The 21,817-nt window shown below is 40.5% G+C and overlaps 1 protein-coding gene across 1 annotated transcript in view; it reads left to right on the forward strand.

Moving 5' to 3' along the window:
* The window catches only part of myo3a (myosin IIIA), a 182,750-nt gene that overhangs the window by 127,686 nt on the left and 33,247 nt on the right, over positions 1-21,817 (forward strand). Inside the window, exons 21-28 of the mRNA XM_034166350.1 lie at positions 665-818; positions 1,396-1,484; positions 1,613-1,742; positions 9,342-9,424; positions 9,682-9,723; positions 17,993-18,070; positions 18,178-18,383; positions 18,479-18,590. Coding sequence (XP_034022241.1) covers positions 665-818; positions 1,396-1,484; positions 1,613-1,742; positions 9,342-9,424; positions 9,682-9,723; positions 17,993-18,070; positions 18,178-18,383; positions 18,479-18,590 — 894 coding nt within the window. The remainder of the gene's footprint in view (positions 1-664; positions 819-1,395; positions 1,485-1,612; positions 1,743-9,341; positions 9,425-9,681; positions 9,724-17,992; positions 18,071-18,177; positions 18,384-18,478; positions 18,591-21,817) is intronic.

Raw genomic sequence — 21,817 nt, forward strand, 5'->3', positions numbered from 1 at the left:
TGGGTGAAGCGATTTTTGTCACTGGACAAATTATTTAAATTGTTTACGAATCAGTTTACTCAATCTGTCATAGTGTGACGACACCTTAAGCAGGGGTCTCCAACCCTGTTCCTGGAGAGTACCTGCTCTGTATGTTTTCCACGTCTACCTGCTCAAGTCGCACCTGATTTTTTTTTTTTTTTAAATGGTGTTTTCCAGCTCTTGATTTGGTGAGAACACCTAACAGAGTTAATTACCTGAGAGTGGAACAGGGAGAGTTAGAAAACATGCAGGGCAGGTGCCCTCCAGGAACAGGGTTGGTGATCCCGCCTTAAAGCATAAAAACCCTCACTGGCATGTCGAAACTAGCAATAACACTTGTCTTGCATTGTGTGCCACAATGTGCTGGTTGGAAGTGAGGAACCGTGGCGTCTCCTCTATGTTCAAATCTACTGTGAAATTTAATTATGTTTTATCGTGATCAGCAGTGAGACAAACAAATGTGAGCCTTTGAGTTCAGATCTATACTTGAGATTTGTTGACACCACAAAAAAGCACAACACCAGATGAATGCTCACTACTTGAATTATAACTCAGCACAACCAGAGATTTATCTCCACAACAGTAACAACTACAATGCTGCATTCTCACTGTTGAATTTTCTGTGTCTTCTGTTGCCGTCCAGGATGAGTATCTGAATGAGGAGGTCGACGCTCGCATGATAGAGTACGAGGACAACCGACCCCTCCTGGACTTGTTCCTGCAGAAGCCCATGGGGATGCTCTCTCTTTTGGATGAGGAGAGTCGCTTCCCACAGGCCACAGATCAGACCCTTGTCGGTCAGTCTCAACAGCTACTTCAGGGGGACGTGGGTCACAAATTTTGTGTTTACAGGAAATGTTGACCAGAGAGCTAACACGTGTAACACGTTACAGTCATTTATCAGCCACATGTGACAGCAACTGAGAATGAGTGTTTATAATATAAATACACTTGTGCTTGGAACTTGTGACACGTTGGTTTTTTTTGTAGCAAAGCAATGAAGACAAAGGGTGAATGAGAAGCACAAGTCAGGGCATTTTTAAAATCACTGAGCAGCTCTTGATGCTCATTGGAATCAATCATTAATTAAACCTGCCTGAACATGGCCAACCTCAAAAACAAAGTAACTGCATGGACACAAGTGAGGGAAGCCACCAAGATACCCATGAAGGAGTTACCACCTTTAGAGGCTGTGACTAGAGACATGCTGCAGACAAGTGTTTCCCAGATGCTCACGCAAAGAAAACCCATAATATTAATTCTCAAGACTTAAACATTCCTTCTGAAAAGTAAAAATCACAAATCAACGGTAAAATATTACTTTTGCAATCATAAACCTTTAAGCATTCTTTTTTTTTTTTTTTCCTTCCCCAGAGAAATTTGACAATAACCTCAAGTCCAAGTCTTTCTGGAGACCAAAGAGAGTTGATCTCAGCTTTGGTATCCACCACTATGCTGGAAAGGTAAATTATTATTATTTTTTTTATGTCATTTGTCCATAAATGCTACATGTCAAACTCTTGAGCCATAATGTGAGAAACTTTAGGGGAATTTTTTTTTTCAACACTTTTTTTTTTAACCCAACTCCAAGGTGATTTACAATGCTGCAGGCCTTTTGGCCAAGAACAGAGACACACTGTCAGCTGACATCATTCTGCTGCTGAGGTCATCAGAAAATGAGCTGATTCGCAAACTTGTCACTCATCCACTCACGAAAACAGGTCAGGACAAGAAATACCATTTGAAAGTGTGTTTGAATTATTTTGTCTCTGGTAGTACATGAAATGAGACTGGAATGAAAACAAAAACGTATATCAGTAAATCATGTGTACGGTCAAGTCCATACGTATTTGGACAGCAAAATTTTTTGCTTTTGTTTGTTTGTTTTTTAATTTTGCCTCTGTGCACAACCACAATGCATTATCAATCAATCAATCAATCAACTTTTTTCTTATATAGCGCCAAATCACAACAAACAGTTGCCCCAAGGCGCTCTATATTGTAAGGCAAGGCCATACAATAATTATGAAAAACCCCAACGGTCAAAACGACCCCCTATGAGCAAGCACTTGGCTACAGTGGGAAGGAAAAACTCCCTTTTAACAGGAAGAAACCTCCAGCAGAACCAGGCTCAGGGAGGGGCAGTCTTCTGCTGAGACTGGTTGGGGCTGAGGGAAAGAACCAGGAAAAAGACATGCTGTGAAGGGGGGCAGAGATCGATCACTAATAATTAAATGCAGAGTGATGCATACGGAGCAAAAAGAGAAAGAAACAGTGCATCATGGGAACCCCCCCACAGTCTACGTCTAAAGCAGCATAACCAAGGGATGGTCCAGGGTCACCTGATCCAGCCCTAACTATAAGCCTTAGCGAAAAGGAAAGTTTTAAGCCTAATCTTAAAAGTAGAGAGGGTATCTGTCTCCCTGATCGGAATTGGGAGCTGGTTCCACAGGAGAGGAGCCTGAAAGCTGAAGGCTCTGCCTCCCATTCTACTCTTACAAACCCTAGGAACTACAAGTAAGCCTGCAGTCTGAGAGCGAAGCGCTCTAATGGGGTAATATGGTACTACGAGGTCCCTAAGATAAGATGGGACCTGATTATTCAAAACCTTATAAGTAAGAAGAAGAATTTTAAATTCTATTCTAGAATTAACAGGAAGCCAATGAAGAGAGGCCAACACGGGTGAGATATGCTCTCTCCTGCTAGTCCCCGTCAGTACTCTAGCTGCAGCATTCTGAACCAACTGAAGGCTTTTTAGGGAACTTTTAGGACAACCTGATAATAATGAATTACAATAGTCCAGCCTAGAGGAAATAAATGCATGAATTAATTTTTCAGCATCACTCTGAGACAAGACCTTTCTGATTTTAGAGATATTGCGTAAATGCAAAAAGGCAGTCCTACATATTTGTTTAATATGCGCTTTGAATGACATATCCTGATCAAAAATGACTCCAAGATTTCTCACAGTATTACTAGAGATCAGGGAAATGCCATCCAGAGTAACGATCTGGTTAGACACCATGCTTCTAAGATTTGTGGGGCCAAGTACAATAACTTCAGTTTTATCTGAGTTTAAAAGCAGGAAATTAGAGGTCATCCATGTCTTTATGTCTGTAAGACAATCCTGCAGTTTAGCTAATTGGTGTGTATCCTCTGGCTTCATGGATAGATAAAGCTGGGTATCATCTGCGTAACAATGAAAATTTAAGCAATACCGTCTAATAATACTGCCTAAGGGAAGCATGTATAAAGTGAGTAAAACTGGTCCTAGCACAGAACCTTGTAGAACTCCATAATTAACTTTAGTCTGTGAAGAAGATTCCCCATTTACATGAACAAACTGTAATCTATTAGACAAATATGATTCAAACCACCGCAGCGCAGTGCCTTTAATACCTATGACATGCTCTAATCTCTGTAATAAAATTTTATGGTCAACAGTATCAAAAGCAGCACTGAGGTCCAACAAAACAAGCACAGAGATAAGTCCACTGTCCGAAGCCATAAGAAGATCATTTGTAACCTTCACTAATGCTGTTTCTGTACTATGATGAATTCTAAAACCTGACTGAAACTCTTCAAATAGACCATTCCTCTGCAGGTGATCAGTTAGCTGTTTTACAACTACCCTCTCAAGAATCTTTGAGAGAAAAGGAAGGTTGGAGATTGGCCTATAATTAGCTAAGATAGCTGGGTCAAGTGATGGCTTTTTAAGTAATGGTTTAATTACTGCCACCTTAAAGGCCTGTGGTACATAACCAACTAACAAAGATAGATTGATCATATTTAAGATTGAAGCATTGAATAATGGTAGGACTTCCTTGAGCAGCCTGGCAGGAATGGGGTCTAATAAACATGTTGATGGTTTGGATGAAGTAACTAATGAAAATAACTCAGACAGAACAATCGGAGAGAAAGAGTCTAACCAAATACCGGCATCACTGAAAGCAGCCAAAGATAACGATACATCTTTGGGATGGTTATGAGTAATTTTTTCTCTAATAGTCAAAATTTTGTTAGCAAAGAAAGTCATGAAGTCATTACTAGTTAAAGTTAATCGAATACTCAGCTCAATAGAGCTCTGACTCTTTGTCAGCCTGGCTACAGTGCTGAAAAGAAATTAGTGATGAGTAGAAAGATGTCCTAGCTTTACGGAGGGCTTTTTTATAGAGCAACAAACTCTTTTTCCAGGCTAAGTGAAGATCTTCTAAATTAGTGAGACGCCATTTCCTCTCCAACTTACGGGTTATCTGCTTTAAGCTACGAGTTTGTGAGTTATACCACGGAGTCAGACACTTCTGATTTAAAGCTCTCTTTTTCAGAGGAGCTACAGCATCCAAGGTTGTCTTCAATGAGGATGTAAAACTATTGACGAGATACTCTAACTCCCTTACAGAGTTTAGGTAGCTACTCTGCTCTGTGTTGGTATATGACATTAGAGAACATAAAGAAGGAATCATATCCTTAAACCTAGTTACAGCGCTTTCTGAAAGACTTCTAGTGTAATGAAACTTATTCCCCACTGCAGGGTAGTCCATCAGGGTAAATGTAAATGTTATTAAAAAATGATCAGACAGAAGGGAGTTTTCAGGGAATACTGTTAAGTCTTCTATTTCCATACCATATGTCATAGGGTTCAACAACAACAACAACAAAAACTCATGAACTATTTGTAAATTACAGCCATTTTATCACAAGTAACTGGACAGACAAAATATAAGGACTATTAAAATAAATCATAACTTTTACAGCCAGTTTTCTTCAGACAAGTCAGGGGATGGATACATGAACATTTCCATGTCAGTCATTAAGAAATACAAACAGTATGGTTCTGTTTGGTAGATCTGGCTGCAGACTGGCTGGGCTTTAAATTTCCATGCTTTTGTGGCACGATTGAAGTCCCCCAATACTATCAGGTCGTGAAAAATTCCATCATTCCAGAAATACCAAATTTTGATACTCACACCATACAGTATGAGCATGCAGACACGCTAATCACAAGATCTGAGAATGCTGGTGATTGGCTCGCTAATGTAACATTGCACAAACACGTCATAGATGTTAACAGATGGTCAAGTTACATTAAATAGGTATCATTTTATGTTGGTTTATAATTTTATGTTGAGTGGGGAAAAAAATGCCAAAATGCTGAAACATAAGAGCTGAAACAATTTGTTTTTATGTAATTAAAGAACAATGAATGTGCAATGGAACTGAAAGTAAAACATTTTGTTCTGTAATATGTAATGTAAGTTTCTTTTTATTAATGTTGATTTGAAATATATATATTGGTATTGAAAAAAAAGTATTGTTTAGGAACAAGTATTGAAGTAAATAAATATATCATCAATGGTACTGGTAATGCAGTTATTTGAACACTACCCAGCCCCAGTCTGAAGTGAGTAGCTTTCAAAAATATGTGTGACTATGCAAAAAGACAAGTGAGAGAAGCCACAAAACACCCACAGCAAATCTGAAGGAGTTTCAAGGTCCTGTGGCTGTGGTTAGAGAAACTGTGCATAGTCCAGATGTTCTCTGTTGCATCACCGGTTATACAGTTTCATGTTGGAGTGGCACAGAGAAGGATTTTCCTACAAGAATATCTCATGTTAACTCTTGGTTTTTGAGAACTGCCTTCTGCAGGTTGATTTACTGTACAATACCATGCTGTTTGTATTTGATGATGGATGTAAATAAAGTCCAAGTTGTATTTAGTGACTTGGAAATGTTAATTTATCCATCCCCTGGCTTGTCTTTATGTATCCATCCATTGTCTTTATGTATCCATGTATCCATGACTTGTCTTTAAAAAATAAACTGGCTGCAAAAGTTGGCTTCTGTGCCCCCAGTGTTCACAATCACTGTCCTAAATGTTTACAGACACTTTTTAAACTGTACTTTATTCATGTGTTTACATGTATATATATATATATATATATATATATATATATATATATATACACTCAACAAAAATATAAACGCAACACTTTTGGTTTTGCTCCCATTTTGTATGAGATGAACTCAAAGATCTAAAACTTTTTCCACATACACAATATCACCATTTCCCTCAAATATTGTTCACAAACCAGTCTAAATCTGTGCTAGTGAGCACTTCTCCTTTGCTGAGATAATCCATCCCACCTCACAGGTGTGCCATATCAAGATGCTGATTAGACACCATGATTAGTGCACAGGTGTGCCTTAGACTGCCCACAATAAAAGGCCACTCTGAAAGGTGCAGTTTTATCACACAGCACAATGCCACAGATGCCGCATGACTCCAGTTCGTCGTCGTAACCGACTTGAGTGGGCAAATGCTCACATTCGCAGGCGTTTGGCACGTTGGAGAGGTGTTCTCTTCACGGATGAATCCCGGTTCACACTGTTCAGGACAGATGGCAGACAGCGTGTGTGGCGTCGTGTGGGTGAGCGGTTTTCTGATGTCAGTGTTGTGGATCGAGTGGCCCATGGTGGCGGTGGGGTTATGGTATGTATGGACGAAGAACACAGGTGCATTTTATTGATGGCATTTTGAATGCACAGAGATACCGTGACGAGATCCTGAGGCCCATTGTTGTGCCATACATCCAAGAACATCACCTCATGTTGCAGCAGGATAATGCACGGCCCCATGTTGCAAGGATCTGTACACAATTCTTGGAAGCTGAAAATGTCCCAGTTCTTGCATGGCCGGCATACTCACCGGACATGTCACCCATTGAGCATGTTTGGGATGCTCTGGACCGGCGTATACGACAGCGTGTACCAGTTCCTGCCAATATCCAGCAACTTTGCACAGGCATTGAAGAGGAGTGGACCAACATTCCACAGGCCACAATTGACAACCTGATCAACTCTATGCGAAGGAGATGTGTTGCACTGCATGAGGCAAATGGTGGTCACACCAGATACTGACTGGTATCCCCCCCAGTAAAACAAAACTGCACCTTTCAGAGTGGCCTTTTATTGTGGACAGTCTAAGGCACACCTGTGCACTAATCATGGTGTCTAATCAGCATCTTGATATGGCACACCTGTGAGGTGGGATGGATTATCTCAGCAAAGGAGAAGTGCTCACTATCACAGATTTAGACTGGTTTGTGAACAATATTTGAGGGAAATGGTGATATTTTGTATGTGGAAAAAGTTTTAGATCTTTGAGTTCATCTCGTACAAAATGGGAGCAAAACCAAAAGTGTTGCGTTTATATTTTTGTTGAGTGTGTGTATATATATATATATATATATATATATATATATATATATATATATATATATATATATATATATATATATATACACAGTAGTGTTCAGAATAATAGTAGTGCTATGTGACTAAAAAGATTAATCCAGGTTTTGAGTATATTTCTTATTGTTACATGGGAAACAAGGTACCAGTAGATTCAGTAGATTCTCACAAATCCAACAAGACCAAGCATTCATGACATGCACACTCTTAAGGCTATGAAATTGGGCTATTAGTAAAAAAAAGTAGAAAAGGGGGTTTTCACAATAATAGTAGTGTGGCATTCAGTCAGTGAGTTCGTCAATTTTGTAGAACAAACAGGTGTGAATCAGGTGTCCCCTATTTAAGGATGAAGCCAGCACCTGTTGAACATGCTTTTCTCTTTGAAAGCCTGAGGAAAATGGGACGTTCAAGACATTGTTCAGAAGAACAGAGTAGTTTGATTAAAAAGTTGATTGGAGAGGGGAAAACTTATACGCAGGTGCAAAAAATTATAGGCTGTTCATCTACAGTGATCTCCAATGCTTTAAAATGGACAAAAAAAACAGAGACGCATGGAAGAAAACGGAAAACAACCATCAAAATGGATAGAAGAATTACCAGAATGGCAAAGGCTCACCCATTGATCAGCTCCAGGATGATCAAAGACAGTCTGGAGTTACCTGTAAGTGCTGTGACAGTTAGAAGATGCCTGTGTGAAGCTAATTTATTTGCAAGAATCCCCCACAAAGTCCCTCTGTTAAATAAAAGACATGTGCAGAAGAGGTTACAATTTGCCAAAGAACACATCAACTGGCCTAAAGAGAAATGGAGGAATATTTTGTGGACTGATGAGAGTAAAATTGTTCTTTTTGGGTCCAAGGGCCTCAGACAGTTTGTGAGATGACCCCCAAACTCTGAATTCAAGCCACAGTTCACAGTGAAGACAGTGAAGCATGGTGGTGCAAGCATCATGATATGGGCATGTTTCTCCTACTATGGTGTTGGGCCTATGTATCGCATACCAGGTATCATGGATCAGTTTGGATATGTCAAAATACTTGAAGAGGTCATGTTGCCTTATGCTGAAGAGGACATGCCCTTGAAATGGGTGGTTCAACAAGACAATGACCCCAAGCACACTAGGAAATGAGCAAAATCTTGGTTCCAAACCAACAAAATTAATGTTTTGGAGTGGCCTGCCCAATCCCCGGACCTAAATCTAACTGAGAACTTGTGGGGTGACATCAAAAAAGCTGTTTCTGAAGCAAAACCAAGAAATGTGAATGAATTGTGGAATGTTGTTAAAGAATCTTGAAGTGGAATAACAGCTGAGAGGTGCCACAAGTTGGTTGACTCCATGCCTCGCAGATGTGAAGAAATCATGAAAAACTGTGGTTATACAACTAAATACTAGGTTAGTGATTCACAGGATTACTAAAAAAAAGCAGTTTGAACATAATAGCTCTGAGCTTGTAGCGTCAACAGCAGATGCTACAATTATTGTGAACACCCCCTTTTCTACTTTTTTAACTAATAGCCCAATTTCATAGCCTTAAGAGTGTGCATATCATGAATGCTTGGTCTTGTTGGATTTGTGAGAATCTACTGAATCTACTGGTACCTTGTTTCCCATGTAACAATAAGAAATATACTCAAAACCTGGATTAATCTTTTTAGTCACATAGCACTACTATTATTCTGAACACTACTGTATATATATAGTAAATATTTTATATTTAAACAATTTTTTTGTGGTTTACAGTAGCTCTGCGGGAGCACCCCAAATTTCATTGTACCCCCCGTACAATGACAATAAAGACTATTCTATTCTATTCTAATGAGTAATCCTTGTAGTTTATCCAATTAGAAAAAGGAGGGACTTTAGAATCGGTCTTCAGTATACCAAGAATTCAACATTCTTTTCAAACAATAATTGCCAGATTCATGCAACATTTCTCCCACTAATAACCATTTAAATGTTGATAGTCAGTTTAAAAAAATAGGTAGAGATGCATGACTATGTGCACTGGTGAGTCAGTGCAGCTTGTTCAACTGAATCTCACAATTTATCGCTGTTGCTTATTTTGCAGGCAACCTTGCCCACACCAAGGGTAAAGGCATAAACACAATTTGCAGCCCGCAGACACCGACACGCACCGTCACCTTTGCCAAGGTACTTAAAGCGCCGTCTGCATCATCACTGCATCATCATCCAAATCAAGAATTTCCTCAGAAAAGCTCTTTGGCTTGTTTATTTCATTCCTTCTTCCACAGCCAGCAACTGCATTTCACTTAAAACTAAATTTCCTTCTCTTGCATTTTCAGTCATGCTCTTGTACTGTGTGTTAAAGTGTGTGTTTTGTGTGTTTTTCTTCACTTACTTTTATTGTGTGTTTTTTTCTCTTTCCTCCTGCGTTTCTCTGCTAAAAGATGGGAGTTCTAACCTTATACACCTCTTTTTCGTTAAGCGAGGTAATCAACAGTTTTTATATTGTCTGAGATAATGCACAGACCTTTATGGGGAATCAAATCAGGCATAAATGGTGTGATATTATCTAAATTATTGCTTGCCATGAATTATCATAAGTTGCCACAGAATCTGTGTGTTAAAAGTTATTTTATTTCTTTCTTGGGCCACACCCCATTCTTTCATCAAGTCTCAAGCAAATCAGTTCAGCAGTTTTCACATAATCCTGCAAATATTTATCTCTAATAGTTATAGAGATACTGTACATGTGAAGTGTTGGTAGAGGTATGTGTTCTTTTACCAATCTCTAGGTTCTCTCAAATTTTTTAAGATGTTCTTTAGGGAGCACTTCACTTTTTGTCAACACTGTAAAACCTGCCAAATTGACTTTAAAAAATAATGTGGAAACCGATTGCTTGGAACATGTATTTTTTTCCATTTAGAATAATTTATGTGAAAAAAGGACTTGTTCCCCACTTACATGTATTTTTTTCTCATTTAGAATAATTTTAAATGAAAAAGAGAACTTGTTCCCCCACTTATATTTTCCAATCACAAGTCCTTTTTTTCCCATTTACAATAATTTTAAATGAAAAAAGACTTGTTCCCCACTTGTCTTTTTCATGGCAATTGGTTTCCACACTTTTTTTTTAAAAGTAAAGTCATCTTCTCAGATTTTACTGTGAAGATAATCCACCCACCTGACAGATGTAGCATATCCAGGTGCTGATAAAACAGCATGATTATTACACAGATGTGCCTCAAATGGTCACAATTCAGGACACAGGTTTTTTAAGGACATGCAGTTTTCATTCTGACTGCAGGAATGTCCACGAGAGCTGTTGTTGAATTTGTTTTATAGTTTTATAGTGCACGGGCCAGGAGGGGTCATAATAGAATAGAATAGAATAGAATAGAATGCTTTTATTGTCATTATACACAAGGTACAACAAAATTAAAAGACAACTCACGTAGTGCAAAGGTGTAAAAGTAAATATAAAAAATATAAATATAAAAAGACAAATAATCAATCAATCAATCAATTTTTTTATATAGCGCCAAATCACAACAAACAGTTGCCCCAAGGCGCTTTATATTGTAAGGCAAGGCCATACAATAATTATGTAAAACCCCAACGGTCAAAACGACCCCCTGTGAGCAAGCACTTGGCTACAGTGGGAAGGAAAAACTCCCTTTTAACAGGAAGAAACCTCCAGCAGAACCAGGCTCAGGGAGGGGCAGTCCTCCGCTGGGACTGGTTGGGGCTGAGGGAGAGAACCAAGAAAAAGACATGCTGTGGAGGGGAGCAGAGATCGATCACTAATGATTAAATGCAGAGTGGTGCATACAGAGCAAAAAGAGAAAGAAACAGTGCATCATGGGAACCCCCCAGCAGTCTACGTCTATAGCAGCATAACTAAGGGATGGTTCAGGGTCACCTGATCCAGCCCTAACTATAAGCTTTAGCAAAAAGGAAAGTTTTAAGCCTAATCTTAAAAGTAGAGAGGGTGTCTGTCTCCCTGATCTGAATTGGGAGCTGGTTCCACAGGAGAGGAGCCTGAAAGCTGAAGGCTCTGCCTCCCATTCTACTCTTACAAACCCTAGGAACTACAAGTAAGCCTGCAGTCTGAGAGCGAAGCGCTCTATTGGGGTGATATGGTACTACGAGGTCCCTAAGATAAGATGGGACCTGATTATTCAAAACCTTATAAGTAAGAAGAAGAATTTTAAATTCTATTCTAGAATTAACAGGAAGCCAATGAAGAGAGGCCAATATGGGTGAGATATGCTCTCTCCTTCTAGTCCCCGTCAGTACTCTAGCTGCAGCATTTTGAATTAACTGAAGGCTTTTTAGGGAACTTTTAGGACAACCTGATAATAATGAATTACAATAGTCCAGCCTAGAGGAAATAAATGCATGAATTAGTTTTTCAGCATCACTCTGAGACAAGACCTTTCTGATTTTAGAGATATTGCGTAAATGCAAAAAAGCAGTCCTACATATTTGTTTAATATGCGCTTTGAATGACATATCCTGATCAAAAATGACTCCAAGATTTCTCACAGTATTACTAGAGGTCAGGGTAATGCCATCCAGAGTAAGGATCTGGTTAGACACCATGTTTCTAAGATTTGTGGGGCCAAGTACAATAACTTCAGTTTTATCTGAGTTTAAAAGCAGGAAATTAGAGGTCATCCATGTCTTTATGTCTGTAAGACAATCCTGCAGTTTAGCTAATTGGTGTGTGTCCTCTGGCTTCATGGATAGATAAAGCTGGGTATCATCTGCGTAACAATGAAAATTTAAGCAATACCGTCTAATAATACTGCCTAAGGGAAGCATGTATAAAGTAAATAAAATTGGTCCTAGCACAGAACCTTGTGGAACTCCATAATTAACTTTAGTCTGTGAAGAAGATTCCCCATTTACATGAACAAATTGTAATCTATTAGACAAATATGATTCAAACCACCGCAGCGCAGTGCCTTTAATACCTATGGCATGCTCTAATCTCTGTAATAAAATTTTATGGTCAACAGTATCAAAAGCAGCACTGAGGTCTAACAGAACAAGCACAGAGATGAGTCCACTGTCCGAGGCCATAAGAAGATCATTTGTAACCTTCACTAATGCTGTTTCTGTACTATGATGAATTCTAAAACCTGACTGAAACTCTTCAAATAGACCATTCCTCTGCAGATGATCAGTTAGCTGTTTTACAACTACCCTTTCAAGAATTTTTGAGAGAAAAGGAAGGTTGGAGATTGGCCTATAATTAGCTAAGATAGCTGGGTCAAGTGATGGCTTTTTAAGTAATGGTTTAATTACTGCCACCTTAAAAGCCTGTGGTACATAGCCAACTAACAAAGATAGATTGATCATATTTAAGATCGAAGCATTAAATAATGGTAGGGCTTCCTTGAGCAGCCTGGTAGGAATGGGGTCTAATAAACATGTTGATGGTTTGGATGAAGTAACTAATGAGAATAACTCAGACAGAACAATCGGAGAGAAAGAGTCTAACCAAATACCGGCATCACTGAAAGCAGCCAAAGATAACGATACGTCTTTGGGATGGTTATGAGTAATTTTTTCTCTAATAGTTAAAATTTTGTTAGCAAAGAAAGTCATGAAGTCATTACTAGTTAAAGTTAATGGAATACTCAGCTCAATAGAGCTCTGACTCTTTGTCAGCCTGGCTACAGTGCTGAAAAGAAACCTGGGGTTGTTCTTATTTTCTTCAATTAGTGATGAGTAGAAAGATGTCCTAGCTTTACGGAGGGCTTTTTTTATAGAGCAACAGACTCTTTTTCCAGGCTAAGTGAAGATCTTCTAAATTAGTGAGACGCCATTTCCTCTCCAACTTACGGGTTATCTGCTTTAAGCTACGAGTTTGTGAGTTATACCACGGAGTCAGACACTTCTGATTTAAAGCTCTCTTTTTCAGAGGAGCTACAGCATCCAAAGTTGTCTTCAATGAGGATGTAAAACTATTGACGAGATACTCTATCTCCCTTACAGAGTTTAGGTAGCTACTCTGCACTGTGTTGGTATATGGCATTAGAGAACATAAAGAAGGAATCATATCCTTAAACCTAGTTACAGCGCTTTCTGAAAGAATTCTAGTGTAATGAAACTTATTCCCCACTGCTGGGTAGTCCATCAGAGTAAATGTAAATGTTATTAAGAAATGATCAGACAGAAGGGAGTTTTCAGGGAATACTGTTAAGTCTTCTATTTCCATACCATAAGTCAGAACAAGATCTAAGATATGATTAAAGTGGTGGGTGGACTCATTTACTTTTTGAGCAAAGCCAATAGAGTCTAATAATAGATTAAATGCAGTGTTGAGGCTGTCATTCTCAGCATCTGTGTGGATGTTAAAATCGCCCACTATAATTATCTTATCTGAGCTAAGCACTAAGTCAGACAAAAGGTCTGAAAATTCACAGAGAAACTCACAGTAACGACCAGGTGGACGATAGATAATAACAAATAAAACTGGTTTTTGGGACTTCCAATTTGGATGGACAAGACTAAGAGACAAGCTTTCAAATGAATTAAAGCTCTGTCTGGGTTTTGGATTAATTAATAAGCTGGAATGGAAGATTGCTGCTAATCCTCCACCCCGGCCCGTGCTACGAGCATTCTGACAGTTAGTGTGACTCGGGGGTGTTGACTCATTTAAACTAACATATTCATCCTGCTGTAACCAGGTTTCTGTTAGGCAGAATAAATCAATATGTTGATCAATTATTATATCATTTACCAACAGGGACTTAGAAGAGAGAGACCTAATGTTTAATAGACCACATTTAACTGTTTTAGTCTGTGGTGCAGTTGAAGGTGCTATATTATTTTTTCTTTTTGAATTTTTATGCTTAAATAGATTTTTGCTGGTTATTGGTAGTCTGGGAGCAGGCACCGTCTCTACGGGGATGGGGTAATGAGGGGATGGCAGGGGGAGAGAAGCTGCAGAGAGGTGTGTAAGACTACAACTCTGCTTCCTGGTCCCAACCCTGGATAGTCACGGTTTGGAGGATTTAAGAAAATTGGCCAGATTTCTAGAAATGAGAGCTGCTCCATCCAAAGTGGGATGGATGCCGTCTCTCCTAACAAGACCAGGTTTTCCCCAGAAGCTTTGCCAATTATCTATGAAGCCCACCTCATTTTTTGGACACCACTCAGACAGCCAGCAATTCAAGGAGAACATGCGGCTAAACATGTCACTCCCTACAGAGTCCGACATTGTTTTTGCAAAGTTACACACCGATTTAATGTTAATTTTAGTGACCTCCGATTGGCGTAACCGGGTGTCATTACTGCCGACGTGAATTACAATCTTACCAAATTTACGCTTAGCCTTAGCCAGCAGTTTCAAATTTCCTTCAATGTCGCCTGCTCTGGCCCCCGGAAGACAATTGACTATGGTTGCTGGTGTCGCTAACTTCACATTTCTCAAAACAGAGTCGCCAATAACCAGAGTTTGATCCTCGGCGGGTGTGTCGTCGAGTGGGAAAAAACGGTTAGAGATGTGAACGGGTTGGCGGTGTACACGGGGCTTCTGTTTAGGGCTACGCTTCCTCCTCACAGTCACCCAGTCGGCCTGCTTTCCCGGCTGCTCGGGATTTGCCAGGGGGTAACTAACGGCGGCTAAGCTACCTTGGTCCGCACCGACTACAGGGGCCTTGCTAGCTGTAGAATTTTCCACGGTGCGGAGCCGAGTCTCCAATTCGCCCAGCCTGGCCTCCAAAGCTACGAATAAGCTACACTTATTACAAGTACCATTACTGCTAAAGGAGGCCGAGGAATAACTAAACATTTCACACCCAGAGCAGAAAAGTGCGGGAGAGACAGGAGAAGCCGCCATGCTAAATCGGCTAAGAGCTAGTAGCTACGCTAAGCTAGCGGATTCCTAAAAACACGCAAAGTGAATAATGTGTAAATAATTTAGAGGCGATTCAGCAGAAGGAGTGCTTTAGTTAAGGCACGTAAAGATTACACTGGGAAACAAATCGTAATCTAGATAACTAGATCAATCTAACTGCGCAGATTAAACAGCTAACAGATACAGAAAAACACCGCTGTACTCCGGAACAGGAAGTGATACAATACCGCAGTGAGAGCCAACCACCAGTAGAGGCAAGCAAGAGAAATAAATTTCTCAAATAAGAAATAAAAAAAATAATAATGACCACTTGGGAGGGAGAATGCTTATTATATTTTCTGAAACCTTCTTAATTTTACAGCCTTTCAAACTGACCTCTATTGACCAAAATTAAAAAAAAAAAAAATCCTTTATTATGTGTGTAAACATAGCAATGCCAAATACAGTCATACTAAATATCACGGTTGATGTTCATACATATTCAAACTTTTCTTGCTGTTGAGTTAAATATTTTAAATGTTTCAACTCATTATACACTCAACAAAAATATAAACGCAACACTTTTGGTTTTGCTCCCATTTTGTATGAGATGAACTCAAAGATCTAAAACTTTTTCCACATACACAATATCACCATTTCCCTCAAATATTGTTCACAAACCAGTCTAAATCTGTGATAGTGAGCACTTCTCCTTTGCTGAGATAATCCATCCCACCTCACAGCTGTGCCATATCAAGATGCTGATTAGACACCATGATTAGTGCACAGGTGTGCCTTAGACTGCCCACAATAAAAGGCCACTCTGAAAGTTGCAGTTTTTTCACACAGCACAATGCCACAGATGTCGCATTATTTGAGGGAGCATGCAATTGGCATGCTGACAGCAGGAATGTCAACCAGAGCTGTTGCTCGTGTATTGAATGTTCATTTCTCTAACATAAGCCGTCTCCAAAGGCGTTTCAGAGAATTTGGCAGTACATCCAACCAGCCTCACAACCGCAGACCACGTGTAACCACACCAGCCCACGACCTCCACATCCAGCATGTTCACCTCCAAGATCGTCTGAGACCAGCCACTCGGACAGCTGCTGGAACAGTCGGTTTGCATAACCAAAGAATTTCTGCACAAACTGTCAGAAACCGTCTCAGGGAAGCTCATCTGCATGCTCGCCGTCCTCATCGGGGTCTCGACCTGACTCCAGTTCATCATCGTAACCGACTTGAGTGGGCAAATGCTCACATTCGCTGGCGTTTCGCACGTTAGAGAGGTGTTCTCTTCACGGATGATGCAAAGGAGATGTGTTGCACTGCATGAGGCAAATGGTGGTCACACCAGATACTGACTGGTATCCCCCCCAATAAAACTAAACTGCACCTTTCAGAGTGGCCTTTTATTGTGGGCAGTCTAAGGCACACCTGTGCACTAATCATGGTGTCTAATCAGCATCTTGATATGGCACACCTGTGAGGTGGGATGGATTATCTCAGCAAAGGAGAAGTGCTCACTATCACAGATTTAGACTGGTTTGTGAACAATATTTGAGGGAAATGGTGATATTGTGTATGTGGAAAAAGTTTTAGATCTTTGAGTTCATCTCATACAAAATGGGAGCAAAACCAAAAGTGTTGCGTTTATATTTTTGTTGAGTGTATTTCATTATTATAATACCATTATTTTCGAGATTTGGGAATGGGCCGGTTCTCTGCTTGGGTGGTTGCCATCCTGAACCCAGGGCAGTTTCGTGGTTTTGTGGATGCGGCAAAGCGGTGAACCAGCGCATCCTCCCAGACTTGAAGACTTGATTATGTTCCTTATAGCATGTATTCAAAATGAAGGGAAAAAAAAACAAAACTAAAAACTGTTCTGAATTGAAGAATTATTCTGTTATTTCAAACATTTTTAGAGCAGAAATGTTTATTTCTTCAAATGTTGAAAAGGTCAAAATAAATGTTTTTCTCATCCTCTTAATTGTCTGATTTGCATGAAAAGCACCCAGAATACCTGGTATATAACACCATAAAAGGTGTCTTCTTGGAAAAACATTTAAAGGATACATTTGGTATATTTTTAGCTGCCATCTTGGATTTTGGTGGCCATATTGGATTTAGCATTTTTTGTGTGTAACACTGAGCATTAAATATGATATTTAGTATGTGATTAGAATGATATTCAGTATTCTATTTAGCATTTGTGTTTAAATGCAAAAACATTATTTCATAAAACTAAAATCTGGCTGATAAGGCTTCATTTTGAAAGGCTGTAACATCAAGAAGCTGCATAATATTGATTGCTATAATGCTGAAATGAACTCTAGAGATACATAGCTTTCAGAAAAATATAATTCACATTTGCTCCCCCAAATGGTAGCTATGAGCCACATGTAGTAGGTCTGGCCCAGACACTACAACTGCTACAAGATGCCACCAGTGACATTGCAGAGAATATGGCAGGAACATCCAACCAGTCTCACAACTGCAGATCATGTCTGTCCATGCCAGACCAGGATCCCCAACATGCAGCTTCTTCACCGAATAAAGCTTTTTTTTTCCAAGCTCAGCTGTACATTTTAGAGTTGCCTTTTGTTGTGACCAGTCCAAAGCAATAATCGTGCTGTTTAATCTGCATCTTGATCTGGCACTCCAGACAGGTGCACAGGTCATCTTGGGAAAGGTGAAGCGCTCACTAACATCAATTCTTACAAATGTGTGAACAAAATTCAACCTTTTTTGTGCACAGATATCAGGTCTTTTAGTTTAACCCATGAAAATTGGGAGTGAAAACAAAGTGCTGCGTTGATATTTTTTGTTGAGTGTATGGCTGACATTTTTATTTATTTGTTTTTTTTATTTTAAACAACTTTATTTTAAACAACTTTATTGTCAGGGTGAACCTGGAGAGATGGCTTACCATCCGAGGGAAACCACCAACATGAGAACACAGACAGTAGCCTCCTACTTCAGAGTGAGTTCCTTCTGTTGTGGCACTTTACTTACAGGCATTAAAAATATATAAATTCCCAGTGTTTGGCTTTCTTTCTCCATAATTTATTATTATTTATTTATTTCAAGTACTCACTGATGGACCTGCTGTCAAAGATGGTGGCAGGGCAGCCTCACTTTGTGCGCTGTATCAAACCCAATAACGATCGCCAAGCCAACAAGTTTGACCGGGAGAAGGTTCTGGTTCAGCTGCGGTACACTGGGATTTTGGAAACTGCCAAGATTAGGCGACAGGGCTACTCTCACCGCATCCTGTTTGCTAATTTTATAAAGAGGTCAGCACACTCCAATTTCATGTTTAGGGAAGGAAATTGGGGACATAATCATTCATCAAATGACAAATAGCTGCTGACGAAACCCACTGTTTCAGGTACTACATCTTGGCTTTCCATGCTCACGAGGAACCAGTGGTGACTCCAGAAACATGTGCTGCGATCCTGGAAAATGCCAAGCTGGAGAACTGGGCAATGGGCAAAACCAAGGCAAGAATATTTTTCATCTAATTTGAATTGTTGTTGATTTGTCCTTACAGGTGTTGAGAAGATGAATCACTATTTTCTGCATTTGCTTAAAAAAAGTATTCCGTGACATCTTAACTAAAATTCAGTAATGTTCAACGATACTAAGAGCTAACTCAGCCACATGGGGTGTGCAGCCAGTACATTCTGAGTGCCGGTCCCAAGCCAGGATAAATAAGGAGGGTTGCGTCAGGAAGGGCATCCGGCGTAAAACAAGCCAACCCAACTATGCAGACTCAGAATCGAATTCCCATACCGGATCAGTCGCGGCCCGGGTTAACAACGTCCACCACCGGTGCTATTGCCCAACAGGGTGCCGGTGGAAATTGGGCTACTGCTGGGCGAAGACGACGAAGAAGAGGAGGAAAACGTTGCCACGAACAGCGGGAGAAGAAGAAAACTAGAAGGGTGGAAATGAGAGTGGGGACTTTGAATGTTGGTAGTATGACTGGTAAAGGGAGAGAGCTGGCTGATATGATGGAGAGGAGAAAGGTAGACATATTGTGTGTGCAAGAGACCAAGTGGAAGGGAAGTAAGAGCAGGAGCATCGGTGGTGGGTACAAGTTGTTGTACCATGGTGAGGACAGGAAGAGAAATGGTGTTGGGGTCATTTTAAAGGAAGAGTATGTTAAAAGTGTGTTGGAGGTTAAGCGAGTGTCTGACAGGGTGATGAGTGTGAAGTTGGAAATTGAAGGGGTGATGATGAATATCATCAGTGCATATGCCCCACAGGTAGGTTGTGAGATGAAGGAGAAAGAAGATTTCTGGAGTGTGTTAGATGAGGTGGTGGAGAGTGTGCCCAAGCATGAAAGAGTGGTGATAGGAGCAGACTTCAAGGGGCATGTTGGTGAAGGGAACAGAGGTGATGGGGAACTAATGGGTAGATATGGTATTAAGGATAGGAATGGGGAAGGACAGATGGTAGTTGATTTTGCAAAAAGGATGGAAATGGCTGTGGTGAATACCTACTTTAAGAAAAGGGAGGAGCAGAGGGTAACATATAAGAGTGGAGGAAGGTGCACACAGGTGGACTACATTCTTTATAGGAGATGCAAGCTAAAAGAAATCACAGACTGTAAGGTGGTAGCAGGAGAGAGTGTCACTATACAGCATAGGATGGTTGTTTGTAGGATGACTTTAGAGGTAAAGAAGAAGAAGAGAGTGAGAGCTCAACAAAGGATCAGATGGTGGAAGCTGAAGGAGGAAGACTGTTGTGTGAAATTTAGCGAGCAGGTGAGAGAAGCATTAGCAATTTTGGACAACTGGAAAAGTATTGCAGATGTGGTGAGGGAGACAGCTAGGGCAGTACTGGGTATGACATCTGGACAGTGGAAGGAAGACAAGGAGACTTGGTGGTGGAATGAAGAGGTCCAGGAAAGCATAAGGAGAAAGAGGTTGGCGAAAAAGTTTTGGGATAGTGGGAGAGATGAAGAAAGTAGACAGGAGTACAAGGAGATGCAGCGTAAAGTGAAAAGAGAAGTGGCAAAAGCAAAGGAAAAGGCATATTGCAAGCTGTACAAGAAGTTGAATAGTAAGGAAGGAGAAAAGGACTTGAACCGATTGGCCAGACAAAGGGACAGAGCTGGAAAGGATGTGCAGCAGGTTAGGGTGGTAAAAGATGCACATGGTAATGTGCTGACAAGTGAGGAGTATGTGCTGAGAAGGTGGAGGGAATATTTTGAAGAGTTGATGAATAAAGAAAATGAGTGAGAAAAAAGGCTGGATGATGTGGTGAGAGTAAATCAGGAAGTAAAAGAGATTAGCAAGGAAGAAATGAGGGCTGCTATGAAGAGGATGAAGAGTGGAAAGGCAGTTGGTCCAGATGACATTCCAATGGAGGCATGGAAATGTCTAGGAGAGATGGCAGTAGAGTTTCTAACCAGATAGTTTAATAAAATCTTGGAAAGTGAGAGGATGCCTGAGGAGTGGAGACGAAGTGTGCTGGTTCCTATTTTCAAGAACAAGGGTGATGTGCAGAGCTGCAGTAACTACAGAGGCATAAAGCTGATCAGCCACAGCATGAAGTTATAGGAAAGAGTAGTAGAAGCTAGACTTAGAAAACAGGTGAAGATCTGTGAGCAGCAATATGGTTTCATGCCGAGAAAGAGCACTACAGATGCAATGTTTGCTCTGAGAATACTGTTGGAAAGGTACAAAGAAGGACAGAAAGAGTTACATTGTGTGTTTGTGGACTTAGAAAAAGTTTATGATAGGGTGCCAAGAGAAGAGTTGTGGCATCGTATGAGGAAGTCTGGAGTGGCAGAGAAGTATGTTAGGGTAGTGCAGGACATGTACAAGAATATTGTGACAGCGGTGAGATGCGTAGTCAGAATGACAGACTCATTCAAGGTGGAGGTGGGATTACACCAAGGATCAGCTCTGAGTCCTTTCTTGTTTGCAGTGGTGATGGACAGGTTGACAGATGAGATCAGACAGGAGTCCCCATGGACTATGATGTTTGCAGATGACATTGTGATCTGTAGTGAGAGTAGAGAGCAAGTTGAGTCTAGTCTGGAGAAGTGGAGATATGCTTTGGAGAGAAGGGGAATGAAAGCCAGTAGAAGCAAGACTGAGTACATGTGTGTGAATGAGAGGGAGCCCAGTGGAATAGTGCATTTACAAGGAGTAGAAGTGGTGAAAGTAGATGAGTTTAAATATTTGGGGTCAACTGTTCATTGTAATGGAGAGTGTGGTAGAGAGGTGAAGAAGAGAGTGCAGGCAGGGTGGAGTGGGTGGAGAAAGGTGGCAGGAGTGATTTGTGACCGAAGAATATCAGCAAGAGTGAAGGGGAAAGTTTACAAAACAGTAGTGAGACCAGCTATGTTGTATGGTTTAGAGACAGTGGCACTAACAAAAAGACAGGAGGCAGAGCTGGAGGTGGCAGAGCTGAAGATGTTGAGATTCTTTTTGGGAGTGACAAGAATGGACAAGATTAGGAATGAACATATCAGAGGGACAGCTCAGGTGGGATGGTTTGGAGACAAAGTCAGAGGCGAGATTGAGATGGTTTGGACATGTGCAGAGGAGGGACCCAGGGTATATAGGGAGAAGGATGCTGAGGATGGAGCCACCAGGCAGGAGGAGAAGAGGGAGACCAAAGAGGAGGTTCATGGATGTGCTGAGAGAGGACATGCAGGTGGTTGGTGTGACAGAGGAAGATACAGAGGACAGGGTGAGATGGAAACGATTGA

Source organism: Thalassophryne amazonica, chromosome 1 (genome assembly GCF_902500255.1).
Source record: "Thalassophryne amazonica chromosome 1, fThaAma1.1, whole genome shotgun sequence".
Taxonomy (NCBI): domain Eukaryota; kingdom Metazoa; phylum Chordata; class Actinopteri; order Batrachoidiformes; family Batrachoididae; genus Thalassophryne; species Thalassophryne amazonica.